General features: G+C 33.8%; 3 protein-coding genes across 3 annotated transcripts in view; 2 read left to right on the top strand and 1 right to left on the bottom strand.

Annotated features, from left to right (window-relative positions):
* Nucleotides 1-14,450, bottom strand: part of LOC129952449 (zwei Ig domain protein zig-8-like) — a 180,068-nt gene that overhangs the window by 60,213 nt on the left and 105,405 nt on the right. The gene's annotated exons all lie outside the window — the stretch shown is intronic.
* LOC129952452 (meiotic nuclear division protein 1 homolog) overlaps nucleotides 1-14,450 on the top strand; it is a 312,005-nt gene that overhangs the window by 13,343 nt on the left and 284,212 nt on the right. The gene's annotated exons all lie outside the window — the stretch shown is intronic.
* LOC129952451 (cilia- and flagella-associated protein 20-like) lies at nucleotides 2,127-3,313 on the top strand. Its single transcript, XM_056065034.1, has 3 exons — nucleotides 2,127-2,317; nucleotides 2,377-2,568; nucleotides 2,654-3,313. The coding sequence occupies exons 1-3, from the start codon at nucleotides 2,234-2,236 to the stop codon at nucleotides 3,062-3,064; spliced, it is 687 nt and encodes a 228-aa protein (XP_055921009.1). The 5' UTR covers nucleotides 2,127-2,233; the 3' UTR covers nucleotides 3,065-3,313.

Genomic DNA, 14,450 nt, shown 5'->3' on the forward strand with positions numbered 1-14,450 from the left:
CATTTGGTATTGATGAATGCCTTCTTCGTTGAGTTACCTTTCGGACCGTTCAATTCAAGTAGTATTAGACGGGTTCAAATCCGATATTCACAAAATAAACGCTGGTGTCCCCCAGGGCTCCGTTTTGTCTCCGACGCTCTTCCTTTTTTATAAATGATCTTTTGTTTGAAACTTCTAACCCACTAAATTGTTTCGCTGATGACAGTACCCTTTTATGAAATGATCACATATTCGATATTTCCAAAAATAATTCTAGGTGCTTAGGATTTCTCCGAGCGGTGCAAGAAATTTTATTTACAAAAAAATTACAAAGCCTTCATTAGTCCTACACTTAAATATAACAAAACTTGGACAGATGCCCCTAAAACAAGTTTAAGTATTTTGGACGGGATCCAAAAAAGAGCTTTGAAAATGACAGGCGATAGAACTATAACCGAAACAATTACGTCACTTTAACACCTCCGCAATGTTTCATGCCTTTTGTTGTTCTATCGATATTTTTATAAACAGTATTCTTTCAAATCAGCCAGTTGCATTCTCCCCCTCAAACTATTTAGCAGTAAAACTCGTACTTCTAGGAATGTACATCAGTTTAACCTTGAGGTCAATTTCGGACGTACTGTCAAGTATAGAGATTCTTTTTTAAATACACATCAAGAATGTGGAATGCTTTACCCAGCTCTGTTTTTCCCTATCATTTTGATATTCAAATATTTAAGGCCAATTTGCATTGGTATCTCCTCTTTAATTCTTCATTTGAGTTCTTTTAGTTTTTGGATCTCTGAAGATGAAATTGTTTGTTAAAGTTCAGAACTTGACGTTTATTATTGGCCTGGTCCAGATGGTGTAAAAAATGCGCATCCTATTTATCCTATCCTCTTCATATACTTTTTAATGAATCGCTCAAATCTTCAATTTTTCCTGAAATTTGGAAGAGTTCGTTCATAACACCGATACATAAAAAGAGTAGTAAAAATGAAATATAAAATTATCGTCCCATTGCAAAACTGTCCGCCATCCCTAACTTATTTGAGTCCATTATTTGCCAAGTCATGCCTTTTAATTGAAAGTCTATAATTTGTGTCAGTCAATATGGTTTTGTTCAAAATAAGTTGACAGTTACTATCCTCTTTCATATCAGTTATTTTGGTTTAGATTCGTTTGAAAAACGAAAACAAGTTGACTGTGTCTTCACAGACTTTAGTAAGGCTTAAAACGTCGTCGTCGTACTTATATAATAGATCATACAGCGTAGTTTTTAGGAATGAGCGGTCATCATATTTGTATACGAACTCTGACGTACCACAAGGTAGCCACTTAGTACCTTTACTGTTTATTTTGTACGTTAACGACTAACCTTGAATGAAGAAGTTACCAATAATAACCTTGAACAACTTTGAAAAGAACAAAATAAGGGGGCCTATATCACGTACTGCACAATATATAGCTGCTTTCAAAGTGAACATACGCTATCCATCACATCACAAACTATGCGCTAGAGCATTGGAATATAGTAATTTCAAAAGTAAAAATCAGTTGAGGGAGAGATTATGTAAGGTGTCAAAAATGAACCGATTTTCTGTGAAAAGTTTTAGTATCGAAAGTTTATTATCATTTATCGAGTTACTTTGTAGACATTTGCAGTGTTTAAAAAAACAATTTTAGAAAAACATTGGAAATCTAAAACATTAGAATATCGATGAACTATAAAATCTATTTTAGACTCGGCTCCACAACACAATCCAATGGCTAGTTTACTCCAGCGAAACCTAAGCGATATATGTAGATAGGCAATAACCATTTTTAAATTTTTCGGAGATCTGCTACGAGCGCCTTCACAGCAAACGCTGACTGCTAAAACGAAGTACAATTTGAGCTGGAACAATTTCAAATCTTTAAAACGCTTTTGATGAAATATTCCACAAATGTATTACTACCAATTTATGCAAATAAATCTATTTTTTCAAACTTCTACACTCTACGCTCCCTTAACAAATTGTTATCGATTATAGCTTCATTAGGTTATATTAGCTTTTAATAAGTCATGCACAATCAATGTCTGAGTTATGGGTTGTTTAAAAAATATACATTTTTTACTTAATAACTCATCTAATTGATTATTCAAAACTCAAAAGTAATCCAGTTTTTAAGTGTAGCGATAGGAAAATTCGTAAACTGCTTAGAAAAAAAAAAAAACAAAAAAAAATATATTTTTAATCTTTTCAATTTGAATATGTTCAAAAACGCTTATCAAGAAGGGTTCCTAACAATTTTCTATAGCATTGGAAGTAAACCACTTGAAATATGGCGTAATCAAGTGAGTATTTTCAAAAAATCGCAATATACATAAGAAAAAATCTCTAAAACAAAATCAAGGTTAAAAATGGTCACTTGAAGAGAATAGTCGACGAAGATATCAAATCAATGGCTTTAGAAATTATGGGTACAAATGTTTCAACAACATTTATATCAGCTCCAAGAGATCCCAAAATATCACTTGCAATAAAACTTCCATTTCTTGTTTTGTTATTAAAAAATATGAGAAAACTATTCACATTTGAAGTTCAAGTAAGTCTTTGTTTCTCTTACATGTAGGTCCTCAAGACCTTTGTCTTAAGCTCGAATCGATACTTTTGAAATAATCCATTCACAGATATTAGATGATCAAAAATTCCTACGTCGATTTCGAATGTCCAATTATGAAAGTAAAACTCGGGTCAAGACATTTTGCATGTCAATGCCTATGGGTCTATCGCCGGGATGGAATCAAATTCATTTGAATTTGGCTGATTTTACAAGAAGAGCTTATGGAACGAATTACATCGAAACAGTACGCGTTCAAATTCACGCTAACGTTAGAGTTCGCCGAATTTATTTCACCAATAAGTTGCATCCTGAAGAAGAACTTCCAAATGAATATAAGATAATGATGACAAAAGATAAGAAGCCTGATCCGAAGAAGACTCCAATCCCAAAGGCTAGACCTCCAACTCCAGAAATGCACTCCAATTCAGCTCCAGCCATCCCAGTTGGAAGTTCTGTAACAGATGAGGCGATACAATAATAAAATTCAATTAATCCAGAAATTTGGTATTCCCGAAATGTTGTTCAACGTATTTTTTCGCAATTAGGAGCTCTTAAAGGGTTCTGGAATGTAAAATTATTGACACAATGAAGTCATTAACAATAAGCTTAGGTTAATAATTTATAATAATGTGTCCGCATAAAAGAGACATTCGGAATGTTAATGACTTATTTTTACGAGCTTCCATATGCTACCCCATTCATTTATGTACAAATTTCAAGAGGTAAGGCATATGTTTATCATTTTTGGAATAAAACCAATCTATTTGTGTCCATATTCAAACTCGAAAGAAAAAAAACAACATGAATCTCGATAAAATTATATCCAGGTGCGTTCAAATTTCATTACATTGTATACACGCATTCCCCTAAAGACAAAACCAATAATTTCGAACGAAAACGATTGCCATCACTTTCAATATTGAACCTTTAAAAAACGAAGGAGCAGGAATATCAAATTCTTATATGAAAAAGAAGAAAAATAATCTCAGATAAATGGTGTCCCGTATTAAATACATTTAAATAAATTGGCTCTGGGTGGCCTTTTCTGCTCCTTGAGCTTAGATACCCATAGCCCCATCAGCTACTTATATGGATAACATCTTTTTTTTTTGATACATTTTCAACGACTTGCGTTTTGCTGCCTTTGGGGAGTTTTAGAAGAAAAAAAAGAGACTCCGTCTGGTATTTGAAGAAATGGCGGAGGAGTGGAGATATCTGAAAATACAAATAACAATCAAAATCAATATAAAACTTATACTTATTTTTATGTATTTGAAATTCTTTTGTGCAAAAATACCTCCAACGCCATATCCACCGTACTTAGACTGAAAAGATAGCTTTGGCTTGGTAGTTGAGTTGCCCTTTCTAAAGCTGAACTACTAAGGGTATATTAGCATATCTAAACATATATTAAAGACGACTACGACGACAGGAAGTTTAAGCTTGTTGAAAAAAAGGTCAAGATATGTTTATGTTTGTGAGTAGGTATGACTCAGATTTCTTTCACAAACAGGGCTTTATACGTTTTTGTCGAGTTGACATTTTTGTTATCTGTGCATAGAAATGAGGAAATAATTTCGGGGTCAGCAACCAAAAGTTTAAAAAATGGTAAAATATTGTAAGAAATTTATTTAAGGGATTCAACTTCTTATTTTAGGGGATTTCTAAGATGGAAGAGGTATTGAAGCCTTAAAATTGAAAATTGTATTTGATATGTGAAAATGTATGGAGGTACCGTGAAAAAAAATTTGTCTTTATCCACTGTTGAAATGTGGAAGTTCGAATGCTTTTCTAGATTTCTTATAAGCTTGAATTCAGCTTTCAGTTCATTCAGTATCAGAAGACAAATTTGTCAGCTTGAAAATAATTCTGAGTTAAATCCGGCTTAATTTAATTGTAGGATTAACTTTACCCTTTTGTAGAATAGAACTTGCCCATCGTTGTCGTATAAGATGAGTTTTCGTTGACTTTTGTTTATACTTTAGACCAATCTGGAAGGTGCATTTAACAACATGGACACATCTGCAATCACATCTGCACTAACATCTCTAAATGTAGAGAGTTCGCTTCGGGAGTTAATTCATTCAATGCTTACTAGCAGAATAATTAACTCAAAACTGTGCACTCTTCTGGCAGACAATTCGTTATTAGAGGAACACCTCAAGGTGGTGTTTTATCCCCTCTCCTCTTTAACCTAGTGTTGAATGAAATCCTAACTAGTCTGGATGCGGTGGGTTTCAGAGTGATAGCATATGCGGATGACGTTGCTATAGCAGTTTCTGGAAAGCATCTTAACACCTTAAAAGAAGTCTTACAAAATGCCTTGGATAGACTAATACTTTGGGCATATCGTTGTGGACTGGGCGTTAACCCACACAAATCTTATTTTCGAGGAGATACAAAATTCCATTTGTCAACCCTCCTTACATTAAAGGAATCCAATTAAAATTCTCAGACGAGGCTTAATACCTGGGTCTTGCCTTGGATAAAAAAGTTAATTTTAACGCCTCGTACAGAAAAGAGTCAAAAAAGCTTCTGTAGCTCTCTTTTCTTGCAAAAAGAGCTATTGGTAATAAATGGGCTCTACAACCCAGAACCACGCATTGGCTACACATCGGTAATCAGACCGATTTAAACAGACGGTTGGCAATATAGCGGACAACTTAGAGAAAGGTATAAACAGGGATAAGTTAAATAAACTCCAACGTTCAGGTTGCCTATGTATAAGCGGATCGCTTAGAACGACCCCATCTGCGGCACTGGACACCTTACTCTACCTAACACCTCTTGACATTTTTAGCAAACAAATAGCTACAAGTTCTGCTCTTCGGCTCAAAGCTTCGTGGCAGTGGACTAACAATAACATTGGCCACTCCGTAATTCTAAGGTTTTTAGAATCAATTCCAAAGCACACAGACTACACCATCCACTAACTGCAATTCGACAGAAATTTCCAGATTTCAGTTCTCGCAGATCTTATTGGGAGGATAGAACATTCCTGAAAGATGAGTCAATCCATTTCTATGCTGATGGATCAAAAAAAGAAGAAGTTGGTGGAGGTGTGTACTCTGAACTACTGAAATTATATCCGTATTTTCTCTGACAGCCAGGCCGCTATCAAATCTCTGGACTCTGTCTCTACAAATTCTATAACAGTCCATAACAATCGATTATCTCTAATGGAGATGGCACAACAGTTTAATATTCACCTTTGCTGGGTGCCGGGCCATAGAGACATTCCAGGCAACAGTAGAGCAAATTAACTCTCCAGGAACGGTACAGTACAGCCCATCCCAACATGTTTGGCAGGTACAGGCATACCAATCGCTACTTGTAAACTGCTGCTAATGCAAGACGCTGTGACGAGGGCAGGTACTAGGTGGAACAACATCACCACGTGTTAAGTCACAAAAAACATCTGGCCAACACTTTATTTAAAACGTTCAAGGTGCTTGCTATCTCCAAGAAGATCGCATATAAGCTTGATAATAGGTGTTATAACTGGACACTGTCTAATAGGAAAGCACGCCACGCGACTACGCGTATTCTAAAATGACTTTTGCAGAAGCTGTATGGATGAGGAAGAGGAGAAAACTACTCTTATTCTTTTCTGTATATGTCCTGCTCTGGCTCGAAAACGCAAGAATTACCTAGGAGAATTCTTCTTTAACAGTCTAAATCAAATAAGCATAATCATCCTCTCACGTTTCGTTAGAGACTCAAACTGGTTCCATTGAGCTTAGGAGGAAGCCTAAAGTTTCATGTAGTATCACAACGGGCCAATAAACTGGGCTAAGTGTGTCCGTTTCCATTTGGACAGCCACTATAACCTAACTATAGCCTTACCAAGATCAATCTGATATGACCTTATTTTATAAACTGAGATCTCTATTAACCAAGCTTGGAAACATGCTTACAAAATTCGTTTTACATATTTGTGATTTTTACGGAATATATTTTTTTTTGTTTTGGTTGGGTAACCGTGGCTTAAGCTCTAAAAAGTTAACAGAAATGCTGCTCTAAGTGAAACATCATGCATTGATTGGTTTTTCATCTTCGTCAGCTTTGCCGAATGTTTTTAATGACTTATCTAGCAAAGTTTTTGTCTAAAATAACTCTATAGCTCAATAATTCACTGCCAAAAATACATTTTTAAAGTATATATTTTCAAGCCGATACATCTACTGGTTCTTGAGCTATGGATAACGAAAAAAACGTCTCGAACGTACGGACATACGAACATACGAACGTACGTACACACGCACGCACAGACATCTTTTTTAAAATCTTTTACTTCGTCTCTAGAGACCTTGAAAGTTCGAGAAATTTCAACATTTTCAGTTTGACGAATCGAACCCATTACAATAACTTAATAATAAGTTAAAGATATAATAAAAATCCATCGCTTCGGCCTTGAGAAAATTTGATATTTGCCAAAAAAATGGTTTTGGATACTTTTTTTACTTTAGTTTTAATAAAATTAAACGCCTTACGTGAATGTGCTTAAAACTTTATTTTCCAAGTTTAAACACATTCCACCCATTAGTTTGGATTTTATGACCGAGGAAAGACAGATAGACGGGCGAAATAGGAGGACCGACTTTTTTCGACGTCTCTAGCATTGTTAAATTTCGAGTTCTGATTGCAAGTAGTAAAAAATAGGTTGGAATGTGACCCAAACTGATGACTTGCCATATGAGCCTCTCTGGATATTTTTTAAAAGTCTAAGTCTTAAGATGAAAAAAGTTTGAAGCCAACATCTTTCTTTGTTCTCAAAGCAAATGAGTTAAAAAAGAAAAAGTTGTCAATTAGGTTTTTTTAAGAAAGTATATTCGAGACAAATATCATTTTTTTGATGTGTGCAACAATTGATTTGGAGGAAGAAAATGGCATCCAATGAATTGAAGGTATCTGTAGACAAGCTAGAAGGCCTTAGCGATTGGGCGAAATTGAAATTCCAAATGAGTATGCACACGCATATTTAAGCATATTTGGCACTGGATGTTATGTCCACATACCTAAGGAACTTCGTAGAAAGTTTTTATGAAAAGGCTATGTATTTAAGATTTGTTGGGTATGTCAACGAAAAAGATGGATATCGCGTGTGGATTTCAAACCTGAAGAAAATTGTCTGCAGTCATGACGTAATTTTCAAGCCAGAAGTGGTCAGGAATGCGAAACCTAAAGATACATTCATAGAAGAGATCAAATCTAATGAAGAAAGTATTAGAAACAGTGTTGAGTCTGTTTTTCAGAATGTAAATGGGGAAGCAAATACTAAAGAAAATGCAGAAACATGTGTTGAGTTTGTCTCTCAGAATGAAGACAGTGAAAAATGTACCGAAGAAACTTTAAGTTCTGAAGAAATAAATCTCTAAAAGAAAATCAAACATGGGAACTTGTTGAACGACCTAAAAACGTCAAATTAGTCCAAAATCGATGGGTATTTCGAGTGAAGAATGAAACAAACGATGGGAATAGGCGATACATAGAACGACTTCTTGCAAAAGGGTATGTTCAACAAAAAGGTATACAATGAAACATTTAGTACTGTAGCTCGTTACTCATAGTTCGCATGCTGTTGGCCCCAGCAGCAACCGAAAAGACTGAAAATTCAACAATTTGACGTTAAAACAGCATTTTTATATGGTACTCTTGAGGAGGAAGTGTTATTAGAGCAGCCTGAGGGATTTGAAGATGGAACTGGGCGAGTATGCCAGTTAAAAGAAAACAGGACTGAAAAATAGCACAGCTGATGCATGCCTGTTTTATCGAAGTAATATTGAAAATGTTCTCTATATAGCGATTTATTTTGACGATGGACTAGTTCTTGGAAATAACGAAGATGAACTTCAAAATTTTATGTTTGCACTCAAAAATTAATTTAAAATAACATTTGGAACTCTTGAAAATATTCTCGACATGAAGAAAAAAATTGAAAATTACGGTTCAATTAAGGTAGGCCAAGAAAAATATACTAAACGAATTTTGGATCGTTTCAGAATGGATGAATGTAATCCAGTTTTGACTCCTGCTGGTCGAGAGGAAGAAAATTCAAAAATTGATGATTTAAAAGATCAAGTTCCATACCGTGAAGCTGTTGGGAGCTTGATGTATCTGGCAAAAGCAACTCGACCAGACATCGCTTTTGCAGTAAGTTCTGCAGCACGGAAGATGGAAAATCCTAGCAAAGAACTGGAATAGCGTTTAAAGAATTTTTCGTTATCTCCGTGGTACTACCGGTTTCTCTTTAAGATACCAACGAAAGAGCAAAGACAATTTGGCAATTTACAGTGTTGCTGATTATGCAGGCGATCTTAAAACCAAACGTTCAACTACTAGAGTAATTTCATTGTTTGCTGGTGGTGCTGTTTCATGGACGAGTCAGCTTCAACGAACCGTCTTATCAACAACGGAAGCAGAAATAACAGTACAAAAAGAATTGGCACCAATATTATATGTCGATAGTGCAAGTGCTGTAAAGCTAGGAAAGAATCCAGAGTCTTACAAAAGAACGAAGCATACTGAGGTTCACCATTTTTATGTTCGTGAACGTTTCCTGATAGGTGATTTAAGATTAAAGCATATTGCAGAAGTTGACCAGTTAGCAGCTCGCTTCTTGGAAATTTAGTAGCAATAGATCGCTTCGCGGGGCCGCAACGCGCTTACGTGATCCAGATTTATCGACGCGTAAACGTTTGGCTGAATTTGGATTATCCCGCACACCATTACACCGTATTTTGAAATTAAATTTGAAATTACATCCATATAAGATTCAGGTAGTGCAAGAACTAAACCCTAATGATTTGAATTTGCGTAAGTCATACGCCGAAACAATGTTAACTCAATTCAGTACTTTTGACAACATCTTATTCTCTGACGAAGCCCATTTCCACCTAAATGGACATGTAAACAAACAGAATTGCAGGTATTGGAGCAGCGAAAATCCTAAAGCTAAACAATTTGCTGCAATTTCAGCAAAAGGAATCATCGGACCTTACTTTTTTTGAAGATTCCCGAGGCCGTTCAGTTACTGTTAATTCTACCGAGTATGTGAAAATGGTACGAGAGTTCTTAGCACCGATGCTACTGGAATTTGCTGGCTATAATAGTAACACATGTTTTCAACAAGATGGAGCCACATGTCACACATCGAAAGAGTCCTTGCCGGTGGTCAAAGAAATGTTTCCGGAAAAGCTGATTTCCAGGTGACGACGAAGTGACATCCCATGGCCACCCAGAAGTCCAGATCTATCCCCAGCAGACTTCTTTGTATGGGGTTTTTTAAAGAGTCGTGTCTACATTGATAAACCGAATACACTCCTTTCAGAGAGTATTTGAAAAGTTCAGGACTCGCTTTGAGTGCAAAAACCGAAAGGTGGTCATTTAAACGATATAATTTTTAAAAAATAAATTACAACTAATTATCTTTTTCGTAAATAAACGAATTCTAAAATATGTTTAATGGTTTTTTTTTTATACGATTTTTTTAAATGTTACATAATTCATGGCCCACCCTGTATATAACTCTAAGTAGTTATTTTATTATAAGTAAATCAATTAGAAAAATTATTAATTATTATCGAATGAATAATTCAAGCCGTGGGAACATTTTTCTTAAATAAATACAAACATCTTTAATGTGATTTATAATAATAACCATGAATCGTCTTACAAACGAAAACGCTTGCAAATTATTGAATTTTGTTATCAAAATGAGTGCTCTGTTAAGAAAGTTCATCGCACGCTTCTTCCATTTTATGGTCAGTTTAATCGACCCACTGAAGTGGCTATTTACGCTATCTTGACTTAATTTCACACCAAATTTACATTGTTAGATATTAAACCTCCAACAGTTTTAAGTAGAGTGCGAACTGAAGAAGATATCGTAGCTGTATCAGCCCCAGTGTTTATCAATTATCGATTCGTTGCCGTTCGCAGCAATTGGGCCTCTGTTACTCAACAACGTGGAAAATTTTGCTGAAGAATTTCGGTGTGATGCCTTTCAAGACACAACTGGTGGAAGAATTGAAGCCGAACGACCTAAATTTTTATGAGCTGGTGGCATCATTGGACTGTACTTCTTTAAAGATTTATCTAATGAAAATCGTAACGTAACTATGAATGGTGAGCGATACCGTGAGATGAAATCCAACTTTTTTTTGCCCAAAACACAAAATCTTGACTTGCATGACATGTCGTTATAACAAGACGGCAGTCAATTGCGGCCTAGATTGTTCGATTTAACGCCTCTAGACCATTTTTATGGGGCTTTGTTAAAGCTCATGTCTATACAGACAAGCCCAATTCAATTGACACATTGGAAGACAACATTGAAGCATGGAAGCTGAAATGTTGGAAAGAGTATGCCAAAATTAGACTAAGCGGATGGACCATTTGAGGAGCAGTCAAGGTTAACATTTGCATGAAATAATCTTCAAAACATTAAATAATATGGACAGTTCTATCGATTCAAATAAAGATTTCATGAATTTTTCTGAATTGTATGTGTTTTTTTCTTGAAAAACTTTTTGAAAGCTTGAAGAAATCAACCTTTAGTATGTATGTATTTATCTAATAATTAGTTATATAAATTGACTTAGGTACTTTAAATTCCTATACTACATACCCTTTTGCCCCTTATGCACTTATAAATCTTATTAGATCATGGTTTCCATTATGTTCGATTCGAAATTTTAAAGCTTCTAAAATTAAATGACCTATGTGTTTTGATTTAATTGATTGAAGTAGCAAACACATAATAGAAAAGGAATTAATCTCATTAAAATACTAATAATGTGTTAATGTAAACAAGATATTCATATATACTCGTATATATATATACTTACATATTTCATATACAGACCTATACATAGATGTAGATCTTTGACCCTTTTTAGCATTATTTGTCAACATAATACTAAATTAATCTCTCTTAACGCATTAATGGACATCAAGAGGTATTTCTATGTTAAAATCCTTGCGTTGTTCCTTTTGTTACATTGAAAGTCCAAAGGACTATTATTTATCTATACTTTAATCTCATATATACAGTTTACAATACAAACATAAATATATAGTTAATCGTGACAGACACGATACGCAACATGCAAGCTTATTATCGGCGATTCTCAGAGGATAATAATATATTATTGAAATAATATGCACATTGTGCCCTTAAGTCCTTTGACTACTTTGAGTTTCAACATCCTCATATATGTTCATAGGTATACGAATCAAAAGGGATTTTCAAAGGAATTCTGTTGAAAGTATTTACCGTTACTCTTTTGTGATGTGTAAACCTACATAATTTAAAAAAGTCCTTATTATTATATTTTGCTTACTTGCGATGCTTGCATATATGAAAATGTGTCCTTGCATAATAATGACATGACATAGTGCGTGATTCGTACAGATGTGTGTATGTGTTTGGGTGTGTGTGTGGGTATGTGTGTGTTTGGGTGTAAAGGTCGGTCTCTGGGTCTGAAGGACTTTTTTCCTTAGAATTAATTTATCCCTGACTAAAATATATATACCAATACCATTCACAATAGAAAATAAAGTTTAAACTCCAACCATCAATTCTGCTGGGTTAATGTGGTCAACTCACAATACCACTCCCAACCCCAACCCCCTTCTTTTGTATTCTTGTTTAAAGTTTTTTTTTTCTGTCGCTATGAGAATTTTATTGTTGTGATATTTTTTGAATTTTTATGGCAATTTTTATTTCTATGCGAGTAAGTCTGTGAAGTTGAAGCTCCGTTCGTCGTCGGTCGGTGTGGTATAAAAGTTTTTGCACAATAAATCCGTCAAACCGTTTATCACGGGTTTCGCTTGATTTCTCTCGTAAACTTGTATAATAAAGTCCTCGAAATAATAATTATTATTCCCAGAAAAATAATATTCCATTATGATTTCTATTTTATATCCATAGTAAAAAATACACAAACAAACATACCTACAGACCTACAGACTTATGTATACACTTTAATTTACTATTGTTGTTGTTGATACCCGGAAATATTTATTATCTGTGATACTGATTTCATATCTCATCACAGTTAATTTCTGAAGGATAATAATTAATTGATTAGTTTTTGAAAAGTTATAGCTTATTATATTTCCAGGCGACAAATGTATTGTCATTTTAGTGAAGGAGGAAGTCGTCGTCGTCGTCGTGATGGTGTCTCTTTGGTTGGTTTTAGTAATCGGACCCAACCCCTTTCTAATTTATGTATTTAAGAGGAGATATTTGAAAATCACTAACTGGGTATACAAAGTAATGTAATTAATGAATAATTAATGAATTTGTTGTATCTTTTAGAATCTTTTATAGGATGAAGATGAAAACAAACGACCTAGGTACAGTGGGACAGGAAGTATTTAAATCAGAATCTATTTGGTTACAGTTTTTTAAATGCTTACAAAATGAAATACAAAACTTTTAAGTTTGAAAAAGTATTTTAATTATGATTTATTATGATATGAAGAAACAATCAAATATAACCCGTGTTTCAGGAAAATAGAGCGAATTTACTAAATGAAAGTTTGATGAAATGTCTGAGGCAGAACAGACCAAGAAAGGAAAAAAGCTGGAGCCTAGTCTTGAGTCGAGAGAATTTTTTCGTAAAATTTAAGGGTAAATTAGACTTGTCGGTCTTTTATTGAATTATCGTTTCTATGAAAAATACCTTGTATTTTGAATTTATTTTTAAAAATGTATATATAATTTTTTTTTTAAAGAATAAAAAAACAAAATACTTCTGTAAGGGCTTTTAGATCCTCGACAACATTTAAAAATCATGTTTTTTGTCCATATTCCATGTTAAAACTATCAAGTTTGATTTAAAAATACGCTGATAACTTACAAAAACTAATTTAGTGCCTACATGACTTGAAGTTGTAAAAAAAGAACGCTAATACTTTCTCTTCTCATTTTTTGAAACTTTTTATTTCATATACAAAATATGCAGTTTAAAAAAAATATGTTAAAACAAACTTGTGTATAGATTGAAATAATTCTGAAGCATTGTTTTTGTATATATACCTACTTGAAATAATCCACTCGAAAATTAGTTTTTACCAATTTTGTGTAGTTTTTTTTTTTAACTTTCAGTTGGATTTTTTTCAAGAATTTGAAAACAACGTTTTTTTTTATAAAATACAATTATTTTAAAACTAATATCCTAAACTCTTGCCAACATATTCAAGTCTTTTGGTAGTGTTATTTTATATGTCACTTGGTTCGCTCCATAAATGTTCCAAGATGTCAAAAACGTTATCTGCAAAATACTGCAAATTCATTTTTTTTTTAAATCAGTTCTGTTTTTTTTTTTAAAGTGGGACACTACAATAATCGATTTGTTTAATTTCATATTTTGCACATGTCAAAATGTTTGTCCCAATTTTTTTTGGAAATTAAAAAATAAATTAATTTTTAGACACTTTTTTCCAATGCCCATTGTTCACAAAATTGATTATTAAAGTTTACTATAAAAACATTGCAAAATATTCAAATAATTCTTATTTTTTCATATATTGTATAATTTAATAAATAAATAAATAGAACACTAAACAGAATGTTTTACTTGTTATTATCTGGAAAACAAAAGTCGATATCTCTTTTGAGATATGGCCGACAAAAAAAGGTATACCAAAGGTATGTTGTACACATGTACGCACACACATTTCTCTACTCTAAAAACCATTGATTTTGATCCTAAGGATCTTGAAAAGTTGGGAAATGCCAACATTTTCCAATGGTCAATTTGGACGGATCACAATTCTTCAAATAATTGAACCAAACTGAAATACACGAAGACAACACTGAAAATTCTAAATTTTGTTGAGTCAGTGACGAGACT

This window comes from Eupeodes corollae, chromosome 3 (assembly GCF_945859685.1).
Source record: "Eupeodes corollae chromosome 3, idEupCoro1.1, whole genome shotgun sequence".
NCBI lineage: Eukaryota > Metazoa > Arthropoda > Insecta > Diptera > Syrphidae > Eupeodes > Eupeodes corollae.

Bases quoted from the DNA above. Each gene is read 5' to 3' on its own strand.
- LOC129952451 (XM_056065034.1), top strand. From the start codon at position 2,234: ATGTTCAAAAACGCTTATCAAGAAGGGTTCCTAACAATTTTCTATAGC. The intron at 2,318-2,376 runs GTGAGTATTTTC...AACAAAATCAAG, and splicing joins TTGAAATATGGCGTAATCAA to GTTAAAAATGGTCACTTGAA. The intron at 2,569-2,653 runs GTAAGTCTTTGT...ATCCATTCACAG, and splicing joins TATTCACATTTGAAGTTCAA to ATATTAGATGATCAAAAATT.